At 40.7% G+C, this 17,480-nt stretch overlaps 1 protein-coding gene across 1 annotated transcript in view; it reads right to left on the bottom strand.

Moving 5' to 3' along the window:
* ppfia4 (PTPRF interacting protein alpha 4) overlaps positions 1-17,480 on the bottom strand; it is a 65,104-nt gene that overhangs the window by 16,425 nt on the left and 31,199 nt on the right. Inside the window, exons 3-7 of the mRNA XM_085406226.1 lie at positions 5,726-5,827; positions 5,424-5,588; positions 4,638-4,712; positions 3,684-3,755; positions 834-1,055 (exon numbers count right to left, since the gene is read on the bottom strand). Of these exons, the coding sequence (XP_085262352.1) occupies positions 834-1,055; positions 3,684-3,755; positions 4,638-4,712; positions 5,424-5,588; positions 5,726-5,827 (636 nt within the window). The remainder of the gene's footprint in view (positions 1-833; positions 1,056-3,683; positions 3,756-4,637; positions 4,713-5,423; positions 5,589-5,725; positions 5,828-17,480) is intronic.

The raw sequence follows: 17,480 nt of genomic DNA on the forward strand, positions 1-17,480 counted from the left end.
GGACTCAGACTAAAGCCACTACTCCACACTAATAGGAGACAATTTAGTTGGTTTGGGCATCTGATCAGGATGCCCCCGGGATGTGTCTCGGTGAGTGGTTGTGGTACAGGACATGCTGAAGAGGACTGACTGGTTTTTGGTTTCAATATGACCCAGACCCAGAGTTTTTTCATATATACAAATACAACAAAAACAATGTTTACTTGAAATTACTGAAAATGAACGGATACTAGAGTCAAAGGAAGCTTTAAAATAATAGTATGGATTACACTTGGAATAAAAGTTTTATTAAAGAAAAGTAAAGTTTTTTGTTTTGCATAATATGCTAACTAATAGTAACTTTGCAATAATTATAATATTTCTTTCTTGATATTAATATTAATTGCATAACTAATGTTGCTTTGAAAAGAAATTTATTAAATATTAAAGAAGTATATTAAATATATTGGTGGAATAAGGGTCACTAATATTATATATATTATATATACATATTTTATATATATTTTCCCAAAATGTAATGAACTTTAAAAAGTTTCTTCTAATTAATTACTTGAAATAGCTACATCCACGCTACACAAATCTATCTGCCTTTATGCAATGTGGTCTTTTTGAAGGACTGAGAATATGACTCAATGGCATAAGAAAAATCTTGTTACTTTGTGAAATAACAAGATAGGGAGTAATAAAGGTCCACGACATTTCCTCATAAATCAGTTGCTGATTTATGAGGAAAATGTTTACATTTTTCTTCCTTGCAAAGTTGAACATTTTTGCTGCCCACTGCTTGCTCCCAGAACCAAAGCACATTTTTTGACTCCATCCTTTACTGTCACCTCTCTCTGTTCCCTCTGTTGTTTGATTGACAGCTCCTCGCTGCGGCTCAGTTCTCTGCGTGCATTCGCAAGCTCTGCCTCGAGCTCAGTGACGCGGTGGTTAAGAGTGGCACAGTGCTCGCGGCTTTGAGCCAGCTCTTTATTGGTCCGATCCAGCAGCTCCTGAAGCTCAGATGCCCTGCTGCCGTCATCGTGGGCATCTATAGAGCCATTGGGAAGTCTCTGTAAGGCAGACACATACAATTAGCAGATCCATCATTATATACACTTTTCACATAAAATGCATCTCATGTATTACACAGATGCAAATCTACACGCTGTGTTTGGAGGGTATCTGATAAAGTTCTTGTTTTAGAGTTTTAGAGCTGATAAAGTTCTTGAGTGACCTAGATCAGAGTGGTGGGTTTTATGCATACAAGGTTGGGTTATGTGAGGGTAGGCTGCTATGTTGTTGTTTTGATGTTGTTTCTCTTCTTTCCAAAGCTCAGAGTGCAGTTAATTCCAGGCTCTTAATTAAACAAATCTTCAGGGACACATTCAGACAGCAACGCAGTGGGCAGCCAAAGTTAGCAGGACCCCCTCTGCTCCGTTGTGTTTCCATTTTGCCTGTGCATGACTTCCTTACAGAAACGTAAAGATTCACACAAATGCCCGGGGAAATAGGGCTAAATAGTGTGAAACTGTGTAATATGGCACACCTGGGGATCCATGAGTGGCTCCCTGTGACTGTAAAACAGCGTGGTACGAGCTCACGAACTAAGAGTGTGTCACTATCACTGTGTAGGACCCTGTAATGCTGAAAAAAGCATTTTCATTTTGCGCTTTCTTGAATAAAAATATTCCTCACTGAGGGCTGGTTGCAACATCAGTCCGTTCTCACTCTCAACTTGTCAGGACTCGTCGGCTTTAGTGGCGTTTTTCACAGTGCAGGGTGGGCTAGCAGAGGTCACACAGAAGTCCCAGATGTGATAAGGCCAAAGGGATGTGGTGATGTTGTCATTGTCGGGGGACATGCAGTGATGACACTAGGAGCAGGTAACTGCTGTAGCCAAGAAAATGTCAGAGCTGCTTGACAGAAAAAGAGATTTTTGCCTTATATTGAATCTTTTATGTTGTGAAATGGGGTACACACCCCCATCACCATCAACGGCGCTGCTGTGGAGAGAGTGAGCAGCTTCCGCTTCCTTGGTGTACATCTGGCTTATGTGGTCAGTACACATAAACAAAACAGTGAAGAAGGCGCAGCAGCGCCTCTTCTTTCTCAGGAGACTGAAAAGATTCGGCATGAGCCCCCGCATCCTCAGGACCTTCTATCACTGTGCCATTGAGAGCATCCTCACTGGATGCATCACCACCTGGTACGGCAACAGCACCGCTTACAACCGCAAAGCTCTCCAGCGAGTAGTGCGGTGCTCTGAACGGATAATTGGAGGTGAGCTTCCCTCCCTCCAAGACGTCTACAGGAAGCGGTGCCTGAGGAAAGCGGGGAGGATCATCAAGGACTCCAGTCACCCCAGCCATAAACTGTTCAGACTACTTCCATCAGGAAGGAGGTTCTGCAGCATCCGGTCCCGTACCAGCAGACTGAGAGACAGCTTCTTCCACCAGGCCATCAGACTGCTGAACACGTCATAGACACCTCAGCTTCACTACTGGAACTTCAACATTATGCACTACATACTGTACAGTAATGCCACTGTTTTGCACATGTCTCAACCAACTCTGTATATTTTTTATATATTTTATTTTATTGTTTACTCTATTTAATTTGTAAAATATGTATACACACACACACACACACACACACACACACACACACACACACACACACACACACACACACACACACACACACACACACACACGTAGAAAAACATATTTAGTATACACATCCAGTAATGCATATACTATTATATATTGTACATATATTTATTAGTCTCAGATGTAGCCATTCTTATATTTTGCTTGTTTTACGTTATTGTATTTTTGCAGAACTCTGTTGCTTGTGAAGCTCGCACACAAGAATTTCACTCACATGTACTGTACCAGTGTACCTGCACATGTGATGTGACAATAAAAGTGATTTGATTTGATTTGGCATATTTTAAAGCTAAAATAAACCTAGCCGTGCAATCTAATGCCTAAACCTAACCAAAAAAGGCATAGAAATGAAAAAAAAAACTGTACCAGGCAGACAAACTTTTCTGGTTTGGCTTTTGTTCTTCCTCATGTGGAAAATTGACACTATAGGTGGTCCTGTGCAATGGAAAACGCTCTCATGGGGGTACCCCTTGTGTAGCAAGAAATGGTTCCTGACAAAGCATCTTCATGTAATGAGTTGGGAGTGGGAACTTGTGGCAAAACACTGCAGGGCAGTGGCTGTCAGCAGTGCAGCGGGTGTCATCGATAAATGTCCTAACAGAGTGTGTGTTTGCACACTTCACACTCTGTGACATCTAAACGGCACTCACCCTACTAATGGCCACACTCTAGCCAGTTCTCTCTTCTTTCCTCCCCCACTGCCTATCCTCCATGCTTTTGTTTTTTCTTAATAAAAAGTTGATACATTTCTTTTTAGATGTAAATCTTTGGTTTTTCTATCTGATCCACTCACAGTCACACGTGTTTGTTTCAGCCCCAGCCTCAAACCAGGCTTGAATGAAGGGCAAGAGTTAGCAACCCAATCAGAAAGGTAAGGGAAGATTTATGCTCCTTTGTGTATAGATATGTGTGGGTCACTGTGTAGGAGGAAGACAGAAAGGAGATACAAAAGCAGACGGGCAGACAAATACTATCAGCAGGCACAAAATAAAACACATAGCACAAAAACAATCACACAGCCAGGAAGACCTTCCATGTAGGTTTGGATCCATCTGTTCGCTCCACTGAGTCACCATCCTTCCTCTGTCTCACCATGTTCAACTGCAATGTAGATTAAAAAGACCAAAAAAAGAACACTGAATAAACGTACTTACTTTTCTTGTCACTTAGTCGATCCAAGAACAGAACCCAGCCTCCCAAAGGGAAGCATGGCTGCCAGACAACAAGATCTCTCATGTTTTACATATCTGCAAATATGAATAATGCTCAAAAAAAAAAGAAAAGACGTGCGAAGGAGGATTCGCTTTAGTCAAATAAGACTCTTTGATCAGTGCAATTTACAGTAACAAGGTTTGATTTTGAATCAAATTAAGAATTTGTTCTTTGTTTACCTTTTAATGTATAAATCAGGAATGTCAAACCCATTTTACATCGGTGTAAAGACATTTAGCTACACATTTAATCCCCGATAAGAATTAATGAGGAAAATAAGTCCAATCAACGACATGTCTCAGTTTGTCTACATGATAAATGTGTAAAAGTACATTAAAAGATCTGTTTGCTGAGGACAAATTTTTCAGTAGATATTTGTATAGTAGGTAGTGAAAAACAACGGGGGAGGTCTTTATCAATAGGAAAGGCTGGAAACGTATTAAAATAGAGTTAAAAGTTCTAAATCTATGCGCTTCTTCACCTTTCCCAAAGCCTAATTGGGCTGAATTGGAGTCTTTGTGAGGACGATTTTTGCCCCTGAGCCCTATGTTTCACACATCTATACATAGATGTTTTATGTATATGAACAGAGGATTGAGAAGACTCTCACACAGTGTGATACGCAAATTGTATATCCGATCACACTCGAGGCATTACCAGATGTCAACTAGGGATTGAGCAGATGTTTTACTTACCATCAACGACACACATAGACACACACACACACACACACACACATAAAAACTCTGCACATAGATACGCATTGCTCACCTCTTGCGTGGTAGTTGCTAGCTGCCCCTCCAGGGTGGCAACCCTCTCCAGAGCCACCCGAAGCCTCTCTCGCACCTGCCAAACACACCGTCCACACGTTTAATCAGTTATTTTAAGCTTTCAAGGCAAAGCAATCTAAACTACATGATTTTTAGTTTTCACTTTTATATTAACCTCCTGGCATCCACATATGTGGACATCACATTTTGGGTTGTCTAGACCAACATACTAAATTTTGCTCTACAAGGGCCTGATATCCACTTACAGGGACATTATACTGCCTCTGTTTTATCAAAATTTAAAACGAATGTCTTCATATGTGGCTCTCATTTTTCTTAGAAACACAAATTGTGTAAAAAACAAACAAACCGGTGATTCTTTGTTTTTACATTCATCGAGTCCCAATCAGCCCAAATATCAAAGAGAAATTAAACATGCACGCTGTGGAAAAGTTCAGGTTTTAGGAGATTAATATAGAGTCAGATTATTTTTTCATCTGCATCCATTTGCTGTACAATTCTGTTGCCAATGCTGTTTTCTCTTAATAAAGTCTCATGACTTCAGCCACTGTCTGTTTTTGTCCTAAACAGAGGTTCGTCAATAACTAAGAAACAGTGAAAAAAGGCAAAAATTCTGTTAAAAGACACATTTGAAGCAAGAAACTGTTAAGATATTGTGTCCTCAAGTTTCTAGATTTGTCATTTACTTGTCAGAACTAACCTCTGTCATGCAATATGTGTGTGTGTGTGTGTGTGTGTGTGTGTGAGAACGAGCGAGAGAGTCCACCTTTTCATCCAGAGCCTTGTGGTGTTCAAAGAGCGACTTCAGAGCTTTGAGGACCTCCACCTCGCTGGAGACTCCAGATGGTGGGGGTGCCTGTCTTTTTACCACTGTCATTCTCAGACTACGTTCGTGACGAGACACCAGACACTCCAGGTGCTCCAACAGCAGCTACAGCACGAACACACACACACCAATGTATGCATGACCAAAGAGAATACTAATTCCAGAAACATCGTTTGTTTTCATCAGCGTCAAACACACGCACGCCCTCAAAGACACACACGTACACACATAGACACACATACCCTGGTGTTGTTCCTTTCTGCTTTCAGCTCAGATATTTCCTCCTCTTTCTCCAGCAGCTGCTCGCGGCATATGTTCAGCTCCTTTGTGAGGGTGGCAAACTCCTACACAACAAATACACACACAACACCCATACAGAGGTTAATACTGTATCACTGATCGAGGTAATGGCTGAGTGCGTTTGTTTAACTGAGCACGAATCCAGCTGCAGTCTCGTAGTTAAAGAGTGTGTGCATGTGGCCGAGCTGTTTGGTGGCCAGACACAAGCACAAACAAGAGGAACACATTATCAGCAGGGGATGTCAGGGCACACTTAAATAATGGGCAGTCTAGGGTGGCTTCTCCAAAAATAAAAGTGTTCTTGTGTGAGAGATGATTTCTGGGAAAAAATTTTCTGTGCATCTGCGATAAGAGGTTGTCTAAGAGGCTGGAAATTCCATGACTCACTAGGTACAAAAACAGCACTATCTGAGCTGAATAAACAAAATGTGAGCTGTGCCACTCTGCCTACCTCAGTGTCTGGGTAATTTTCTGGCCCTTACATTGCTGTATTGTTGGTGTGGTCACGTCAGTGCTACTAAAGATAAGATTACGAACTTCTCATGAAACAACAAGTTTGTTCCACGGTGAAAAAGTCTCTCAGTTCTTGCAATTGTCATTTCTATAAGTGATAGAACTGACAATGATGAGAACACCTCCAGCTGTCATTTATAACACACCGACCTCAGTTACTGACAGAAGGCTATACACTTCACTGAAGCTTTTACGCACTTGCAAGTGCAAGTAATACCAGTGTAATGTCGGGCTGATAAGAAAATGAAATATCGCGATAGATATGGGTAAAACATGCGCAGTGCCTTTGTTTACATACGCACATGGCAGCGACGCAGAATAAGAAGAGTGAAAGCGGGTCATTGAAAGAAACGGATGAACCAGAATTGGTTTGTAAAAATGCTGCAACTTCAGTGGTGTGGAACTGGTTTGGCTTTCATCTGTCAGAAGCACAACAAAGCACTATTTTTGGTAGCGGGCCGTCGTTATTACGCACACTTAAAATCAATCCTTTGATTTTTCTGAAAATCGACAGTGCCCCTTATAATCCCGTGTGCCTTATGTATGAATTCTGGTTGTGTTTACTGACCTCGAAATGATTTTATGTCGTACACGGCGCTCGAAAATCTGTCAAATGTTTCAGTACGGAGTGATACGTACTGTACTTCAACATAATATTACCGTATTGTGTGTGTATAACCTCTTTTTAAGTTTTGTGGATATTATACATGGTTATGCTGAGGATTTCCACTGGAAATGCCTTTTGGTTAAACTGTCAGCAAGGATTTGCATTTGCACTGTTAATTTTTTATATAACCTTAATGCACATAAAAAAGCTGCTTGTTTAAGTGAAAATACATTGATGGGGTTTTTTTGCACTAATAAAGTTGTGGAGTTGTAAAGCTCAAGCTCAAGAATGACCAAGGGCTGGGAGTGGCTCCAGCAGATCCCAGGACTGACATCTGAAATCTCCAGAAGAGCGGAGTCCAAGGAACAGCAAAGATACTATACAGGACCCTCAAGCTAGCAGGCCACTGGTAGAGGACCTGAGCTTAAAGGATAAAGATTTTAATTTTTAAAAAATGTTTTATTGCTCTTAATTTTGGATAGAGCATGGCTTTTTAAAACAATTTTCAGTCTTTATTGTTCAGCTAAGCTAACTGGCTAAGCTTACTGGCTTGTTAACATGTTAGTGTGTGTATGCACATTTGAAAGTTAAAATTTTAATACAAAAAGTGTTCTTCTCTGTTCCTACTGCCACAGAAGTCTCCAAATCTACTAGAGATATCAGCGCTCCCTTTCTAAGCAACCGCAAATGTCCCACACTTTATAAATTTGATGGACATTTTATGCTCTTTTGGCGTCGTAAATAGATAGCTCCATTACCTTTAATAGTTTGGGAGATGGCTGTCATAGAACTGCGGTTTTCTGCCGTAAGTTTGATTCTTTTATAGTACATAAACTTTAATGGAGTTTCACCTGACCATACAATGCTTCATTTTGGGGGCAAACAAGGGCTTTAAATGACAGCAGTAAAAAAGGTTTGTGTAGACGTTACACAAAAGTAGTTGTCGGCCTATCTGTACCTCACAATGTACTTTACGAGTATGTGAATCTGAATATGAGTTAACACAATGCAGCTCATCCTACCTCCTTACAACCATAATACATAATAATAACATATACATAATACATAAAACATCCATGCTAATTCTGATACTGTCACGTCTTCACATGCACTGGTTTGAGAGATAATGGTCCACATCCCGTTAAACTCCGATAAATCAAGAAAGGCTTCTCACTGTAATCTTTTGATCAGTGGAAGGAAAGGTGATGTGTCACCACATGGCTTTTTATGCACTAGTGGTGAATGGTAATGGACTGGTTCGTATATAATGCTTTTCTACTCTAACTGGGCGCTCAAAGCACTTTACACAACTTGCCTCATTCACACAAGCATTTATTTCTATGCTCTATGTAAATGCTTCTATCTACCATTCACAGACATTTCATTCACACAGACCAATCTTCCGATTAGTAGCTGACCTGCTCTACCACTTGAGCTATAGCCACTCACCCCACTAGTGTTATTAATGGTTAATGTAACCTATGTGAAGTCAATCCTTATGTCAGAGGGTGCTTCCTGGTCTCACAGCCCCACATCTAATCCACTTTCCTATGTGATTTTCTGTTATTCTGTCTGCAATCGATTAGATGTACTCGATTAGATGAGGTACTAAGAGTGCTGCTGCTACACTCTACATCAGAGAACCAGTCGGTGGCACACACATCTCCTGCTGGAAGTTGATTTTTAATATTTTTCCCCGATCGATCACACTGGAACAAAAATTGGATAGCTGTTTGTTCACCGAAGTCTGTGCATCTGTGTGTGCACGAGTGTGTGTGCGTTTGTTTTGTCCATGTTGTCTGAATGTCACTTGGTGCTTTGTTGGCATTTCCTGTGAGCTCGGCTGTAGTCCAAACCAATACCCAGCGGCTTACGGTCTCTCTGCTTGTCCAACACACACACACATCCACTTACAAACATATGCTTTTTCCTGAAGCTTGCTGCAGCTACGACACCGCACTCCTGGTCTCACGTTTTCCACAGATGACCTAAACACCAGCCCTGACTAGGAGATGTGTTTTTTAAAGTTAGTATGGAAATGTTCCACAACTGCAGCCCTACATGAAACTGGCACCACAGTGGCAATACACTGACAGGTGTGAAAATATGTTCCAAGACATGCCCCATTTGCACTGGCCTTCACCAGCAAAGCAGATGTGCTGATAAATTATCACTACTGAAGAATCTCTAGAGACCCTCAGCAATATTATACTAGCATTATAAGATAAAAATGCACATTTATATGAGAGAGGATGAACTACTAAATATAAATAAAGATATCATGCATTGCCTTTTCAACAATGTTTGATATCTTGTAAAAATCATAAAATCTCGGTGTGAACAGCTTACACGCAGCCCTGCCCGTTCGTGCAGCCTTTTCACAGAGAAATATAATAGGGATAAAAAATTACGTTATGCCCACTAATGTGCATGATGGATGGACTGTTTCTCCTGTAAGTTTGATTTCAATTTTAATCAAGAGGTTAATGCATCTTAGTGGGGAAGTGAAATTGTATCTGAGTTCTGTTACTGTAAACTTTGAAGAGGCTAATGATGTCAGTAGCTGATGTAGGGGGATGACCCACACTGCTCTCAGTACTTTTAATTAGCCCCACATTTCAGTCTTACCTTTAGCTTTACACTAATGATGCTGCTCTTTCTGCCAGTGTCTACCACTGTGCCACACGTTTGTGATATTTAACACATGTCTGCATGGATTAGTAATTTGAATGTCATGAGAAAAAAAAAGATATGCGTCTCTTAATTTTGCTTGGTGCTTTTAATATTTATTCTGTCATCTGACTCCAGCATACAGATGAGATATAAAAACTTTTTTAATAAAAAAACAACATTACATCCAGCAGGAAAGGCAGATTCTCTTCTATAATGACCCAGCTGAGTTGCAAATGATTATCTAAATAATACATTAAAACAAACCCACACACCATATATAAATAAACATATTGATCTCTGCATTTCCATTTATCCTGTCTGGTGTGCTGCAAGCAGAAAAATATATTAAAAAAATTATTATAATAATAATAAAAAAATGACTTTGGAGCAGAGGGGAGCGAATGAATAAGATCGAGAGAGGAAACGAGTGACAAGAGGAGAGGGGAAAATGGGTCAGCTTGTTCATTTTACTTTCCCTTATTCCACAGGGTCCACAGGGGTGCATCAATAGACATGTGCTCGGCCCAAATCCGCCAACAGATGTTAGAGCTTGCTCTCTCTTTCAATCATGACAAAAAAGGCTCAACAGGCAACCTCTTGCGTTTTCTAGTTCATCTCTTCATCCCTTCATCTCTCTCCCAATCTCAACATGTAAAAAAAACAACAGCAAACACACACATAGAAAATGCAAATGGGAGAAACATGCACCGTCACGAAGGAAAGATACGGATGCATGATTTGGAGTATTTATAAAGTATATAAAAAACACCTGTTACATGTAACATATAACACATTATCTGCTGAATGACTTCCTTTTAACTGCCGTTACTGCCTTTGACTTTGTGCTCTATTTCAAAACCAAATGCACTATATAACCTTCACCACTCAAAACCCAAAGAAAAAAGAAAAGGTTAACGTTTCCGAAACAACGGCACAATACATGCTGACGAAAACTTTGACATCTGTCAGGGTGCATATTGTACAGAGCCGAGAGAGAAGACTCCGGGTGTCTGGAGGAACACGGCTGCCTCCAACCACAATGTGAGATAGCAAGTGGTTACCAAACACTGCTGAGCCCAGACATTGTAAAGGGATTTCTCCCTTTCCCTTCCTTAAGCAGTTTGGGATTAAAGGATGAAAAAAATGCTGTGTGTATATGTGTGTGTGTGTGTGTGTGTGTGTGCAGAGAAGGAGAAGGCAAAAGATTGGAGTGGAGTCAGATAAAAAAAAAAAACGGCTAAAAGAGCCCCCACCACACACACACACACACACACACACACACACACACACACACACACACACACACACACACACACACACACACACACACACACACACACACACACATGCAATTCAAAAAAGCTGTATAAGACTTATTGTGGCTGCGGTTATCCTTTTCTACTTGTGTGTGAGTGTATTTTTGTGTTTTCGTTGTACGTGTGCAGCGTGCATAGAGGTCGGTACTATGGGGACTCGACCTACACCACACACCTGAACCATATCTGAGGCCGCCCCCTCAGCTGCTCATTCACATCTCTCGCATCCATGATAACAGATATGGAGGATACAGTCAATGTCAAAATAACAGTAGAGCTCACTTTGCTGGTTGGTCATTGTCTCAGCATTAAAGGTAAAGCGTTGTGAGATTGTGGAATTTATTGGTGAATAATGTGTGTGTGTGTGTGTGTGTGTGTGTGTGTGTGTGTGTGTGTGTGTGTGTGTGTGTGTGTGTGTGTGTGTGTGGGAGGGGGGTTTAGGAGGTGGTCATCAGAACTGACGTGGTTATATTTCACCTTGCCAGTTATTTTCTGCTGTGTGAGAAAACTGACTGAGTTCAGAGGACCTGATCATGACAGATACTGGCCCTTCGCACCTTAACACCTTGTCAACACTACATCACACTACTCTTCATTCCAGATGCAGCAGTAGAAAGAGCCCTTCCTTCTTCTTTTGTTATTTAATTCCTCTAAATGTATCCCAGTGAACTATGCAGTATTTCATGTCTGCTCTTAAAGTTAAAAGTACTGCTCATCAGACCAAATCCCAGCACTGACTATAACTCTTTATACACTCAACACCATGGGAATACTGCTTTCTAGTATTCTGCACCACATAAAGGGAATCCAAGACTTTCTCCAAAGGCTGATCTTTGGCTTTTAAATTTCCCAGTTACTTGTATAAGAGATTGGAAAGTAATGAAATAGACCTTTTAATTTCTATTCTTATTGATGTAATCACTGTGAAAATACCCAGCGTGGCACCTTCTCTGACTGTGATCCTTAATAAATTAATACAGCAATCATATTCAATCCATCCATCTGTCCATTTTCTTATGCTTATCCAATTAAGGGTCGCAGAGGGCCTGGAGCAAATCCCAGCTGTCAAAGGGAAAGAGGCAGGGTACAGCCTGTCACAGGGCTAACACAGAAAATCACTCACACCTACGGCCAATTCAGAATCAGCAATTAAGTTAACATGCATGTCTTTGGACTTTGGGAGGAAGCCAGAGTGTCTAAAGGGAACCCAAGAAGAGACAGGGAAAACATGCAAACACCACACAGAGAGGCTCCAGTCAGACAGTGGATTCAGACCTCGGACCTTTTTGCTGTGAGATGACAGTGCACCATCATGTACCACACTATCATACTGCCACAGTCAATCATAGTCAAAGAAAACACAGAATTTCCTCTTAATCTGCTTTGACAGTGTTATGTCCTTATATAACTTCATCCAAGATTTAAGAGATTTAAATTGAATTTATACATCTTAGAATCTACTGAAACAGTATCAACATGTCCTGGACTACAGTAGGAGTAATTCATTTATCTTCTGGTAATATCACTTAACAGTATGCTTGTTGATATAGGAGCCCAGAAACATAAATGAACCACGGTGATGCTAACAGTGAAAATCTGGCAATTTGGCACTAACCCACTACACTGTGACTTTTCCAACTCTTTTTTTTACGTGCAGAAATTCTCATCAGTGTCTCCACAGCTCGTTGGCAAACTGGGATTTGTTAACGAGAGTCAAAAATTCACAGAAATGTAAACTATCTCACTTGATACTCCTGGACGTTGTGTCCTTAGAATGGATTTATAAACTGATCAGTTGTACTTCTAAAATGTGTGACAGGATTTACAAGACAGGAGAGTGAAGCCAAAGCAAACATGAATGGACACTTGCCAGAGCTTGAACGCGCTGAGGTCAAGCAGTTCCTCTCTAAGCATCAGCAGGTGGAAGGAAAGGAAACAAGGGACACTTGTGACTAAGCAAGACAGGAAAGCGAGTGAAGCTGTAAACATTCGCACATCACATCATATTCACATGATTCACAGGACAGGGTTGTGTTACATGATATCATTTATGCTAATTTATGATCTCGCACATCAGCAGCTTGAATATATTTTACATCTCTACAAAACAGATACACATTCTAAACATCAACTTGGACACTGTTTATCATTATGTCATTAGGTTTATTCTATGGTGATGTTTATTGTACTCATCACGGCATCTTATATGAAAAAGTTGCATGGTCTCTGTGGCCAAGGGATTTGACAGACATAAGGCCCTCATTGGAGAACTGCCAATGTACATCACTTCTATGCTACACTAGTGCTATGGGTGATATTAAACTTGGTCCAGTGAGTTTTACTGCACGTTCATACTGCACTTAGATGACTGGTGGTTAGTTTTTCTTTTTCTCCAACCACCCCGATTTCTACACAGTGCACCCTAACAATGAATTCCTCGATAAATTTGTTTTTGCAAATTATTTAGCTTCTGTTTTCAATTGCTTTAATTAATTTGCTTCTTGTAGCTTCTTTAATCTTGAATCCTAAATTAATTGTATTTTTATGTTGTTTTTCATATTTTCTTTAATTTTATTGTTTGCAACCTTTTAAATGGTATGATGTAAGCTGATCAGCTATATCAAGAAGAGTTGTTAAAGCTAGGGTAAAGACAAAAGCGACAATAAGTGAGCAGCAGTATTCAGCTCTCTGTCACCATTATGACTATAAATAGTTTTGGTTTACCCACTTTTCTGTCTGTGGATGAGCAATAGCAGTGAAAAAGTTCAGTTCTGCCTATAGAGTTCACTAAAGTCTAGCTGAACAGCTGTTGCAAATACACCAAGATATCAAGTGTTTTTTCTGCATAAAGTTATACAATGCACACTCATGATAATGCACTGGTGAGGCTAAATCTTTTTAGATTTAAACCACAGAACTGTTCATTTGCTGTGGAGAGGCAAAGAAAAGCAAGCTACAATACAATATCAGAGATTATGCCTACTGACTAAATTCCTTTCACATGCACACATCGAAAGACAACTGTCTACACCAACTGTGATGTAAATCTTGGTAATTCACCAAGGGATGCCACAGCAAAGATGAATGCAGGGTCAGAGACTGGAGAATGAGTGAGTCCCTGGAGAGATTCAGATATCACAGCTCTGTAACTCTTCACCACTGCAGAGAGAGGAAGAGCGAAGTGGCAAACAGCCGAAAGGTGGACTCGACCTTCCTCTGGCAAATCTTAATCAGCACGCACACACACAGACACACACACAGACATTCATATAGACACAAAAGCGCGAACCTACACAAGAGCCATGACGAAAAAACACCTAGCTGGGGTGTTGGCTTTAAAGTAGCCAGTGAGTAATCTGTTGCCATGACGCCACCTCTCACACTGCTGCCAATGCCACGGCAACAGCTCATTAGGAAAGTGTTTGAGCAGCAGACAAACTTTGCATAAAATGTTTCATCAAATGAATGCAGATACATTCTGTTGCACACACTACAACACAAACATGCACAAAGCCGCTGAGAGGTTTTCCTTCTGTATGATGGTGTGACAGCACTTGAGACTGGGGAAGGATGCAGCAGCAGCAGCTGACTGCAGCTCTTGACAGATCCCAGCTCAGACTGATGCTCTGGAGGCACGAGTATAACCAAAAACTTTTCCGAAAGTTTTCCTACAGAAGGCACAGTGTGGAAACTAAACAACAATACGAACCCTGATGGCTGGGTCAGATGTGTTTTAATACATCTGCCCCAGCCATGTATTAAAATACATCTGTCCCACTGCACCAGCGTAGGCTGAATTGCTCATAATTCAGCCTACACTGTTTTCCCTGTTAAAGTACTGGCGGATAAGTTTGACAAAGTTAAATTGTTGTTTTACAGTTTCTAACTCTAAGAAATGAATGAATGAATTAATGTCTGGCTCTCTTCCACATTGTGTCTTTGGTCCTGTCTTTCTCTGAACACCCCCAACCAGTCACGGCAGATGGCTGCTCCTCCCTGAGCCTGGTTCTGAGCCGGAGGTTTCTTCCTGTTAAAAGGGAGTTTTTTCTCTCATTATCGGCAAGTGCTTGGTCAAAGGGGGTCTTTTAACTGTTGGGGTTTTCTCTCTATTATTGTAGAATACAAGCTTTGAAGCTTAATACTGTTAACTGTTTGGCTGCCATCACACTATTTTAATGCTCTGATGGTGATCTAGATAATGAGCTTTTAGTTTATGCTCCTGTCCATGTATTTGTAGTTAAATTGTACAATTACAGAAATGTTGTAGTTTTTTTCCCACCATATTAAATCTAGCCAGAGGTCTACAGGAGTCTTGGTCCTTTTCGTTGACCAGTATTAAACCTTAGTATAAGTTGCCAGATTCCATATTACACGTCCACTCCAATCAAAGTTGAATGAACTGAAATAAATAAACCTTCTAAATTAACATTTTGATCTTAAACATTTACATTCCCATAAGTCCCTGCACCTACCTAGCTTTCTGTTGATATTATTGTCTTCAAAGGCATCACCATTTACACCATTTATAGTATTCAGGACTACTCTTAAAGAATTCATGTACAAGCTTACCTGGATTTTTACAGAAATATGTTAAAGTCCAGTCGAAGCACCTTAGAAATAAAAGGACAAAACTTCCCCAGATATGTAGTTTTCTAAAACACTGATAAAAATCAAAGTGAAAATAGTTTAAATTATTTTTTGAGGGTTTTAAATAAAACCTAGGAGAAAGTCTGCTGTAAAAATATGCATATCAAAAGTTTTAAAACAGCAAGACTTCAGAGCACAAAAATGGCACGGTGTATTGTATTGCACAAGATGGCATAGCTGGCACATCGGGCATGTCTCCGTGTTTCAGAATATCACATTCAGCGTGCAAATAGGTGTCAAATCCCTCCAAGTTTCCCAACTTTCTCTCCTCCTCCTCCGTGCCATTGAAGGCCTAAACCCAGAATAGCATCCATTCATGTATCAGAGTTTTCTTCATCAAAGCAAAACAAAACCTGTGCCAGAAAAGGGGACAAAAGAAAGAGAGGAAGGATAAGAGGGGAATACTTCCTCTGCTCGGTTGAAAGGAGAAGCACAAAGAGTTTTTGTTGCGCATCAGTAGAGTCTGTCTCTTGCACGCGTGCCGTAACAAGCATAAGGCAAGTCAAGCATGCACAGCAGTCACAGAAAAAGAGAGAGTTCATAATCAGTGTATGACAGATATCTATCTCTATTATATTCACAAACAATGGAAGTTGAAAACGTGCTACTAACCACATGAACCAGTGAAAGGCTCTGTTGGTGACAGTGTACCCACATTTCTAAACGAATATGCAATTTGCTTTACTGCGAGACATTAATCATTCTTTGCAGAGTGATTGAGGCATAGTGGTGAAAAGGAAGGAGGAGGAGGGAGGAAGAGGAGGTGGAGAGAAGGCCATATCTCAGACCTAGAAAAGAGCCATCAGCACTGAAATCAATACTCAGGCAAGGACATGTGGAGACCGCAGAGTGAGCTATTTGAGCTGAAGGCAATCCTTCACTGGAAATATCCAAACACTGCATGAATGCCGAGTCCCTACCTGGTACATGTAGGTGTTAAAGTGGGTCCCATTCTGAAGGTGGATCTTGACTGTAGGGTTCATGGTGAATGCTAAACATATCAGAGCCTTCAAATGGACACTCCTTAAAATGAGAGACAGGAAGAGGATGAGGAGTAGTAGGTAAAGGGGGTGAGGATGGTGGAACGGAGGGATAATTCCTCAGAATCCTGGTCCACAAAGAGTGCAGCAGGGCTAAATAAAACTCCTGTACTGCTCCCTCTGCCAGTCGCTCGGACAACAGCACTCCACTAGTCAGTCTGATATTATTACAGCCTGGGATGAGACACGGCAGGAAAGAAGAATACAAAAACAGGGAGCGGGAGAGCAATAGAAAAAGTGAGGGTAGAGAGATGGATAAACAGGGGCAGGCTGAGGAAAAGAAAGTATGATATTTGGTCAGCGATAAAGACAGAATGAGACAAGAAAGATGAAGGAGGGAGGAGAGAGAGCAGCTCGTAGCGCATCAGCTGACAGAGGAAGGAAGGGGCAGGGTTTAGACGAGGACTTGGGGCTCTGGCCACCTGTTCTGTTGTGCTTACTCACACACATATACACATGCACGCAGACATGAAAGTTCTGGCACTTAGTGCAGAGGGAGTTTTTAAATCACATTTGGCTGTAATGCTGAGAATTAGCATGAAATTAAACGCTCTATTTCCTCCTAATAAAAAAAAGACTCCAGTCACTGCTTACTCAACACAAATTCAACAGACCCATTTTCCTCCAGCGTGACATTGCGTGTGCCGAATCTTTCTATTTATAAATGATAGCCTGCTTTGTCCCTTCTCTCCCGGTATAATAGCACAGTGCATGCACTTGGCTGGTCTGAAAGCCCCTCTGGTGATTTATACAGATTGTTAAATCTGTTTTATGATCACAAAGCTAGTTTGTTTTTATTTTTCTGTGGATAAACTAAGTCGTGATAATAATTTTACAATTCCAATAATCACTAAAACTTACCAAATTAAACAGATCACGTGACCCCTAATTAGTGGAGCCA

Source organism: Rhamphochromis longiceps, linkage group LG5, assembly GCF_057381845.1.
Source record: "Rhamphochromis longiceps isolate RC_006_pf linkage group LG5, R_longiceps_female_GT1.1, whole genome shotgun sequence".
Classification (NCBI taxonomy): domain Eukaryota; kingdom Metazoa; phylum Chordata; class Actinopteri; order Cichliformes; family Cichlidae; genus Rhamphochromis; species Rhamphochromis longiceps.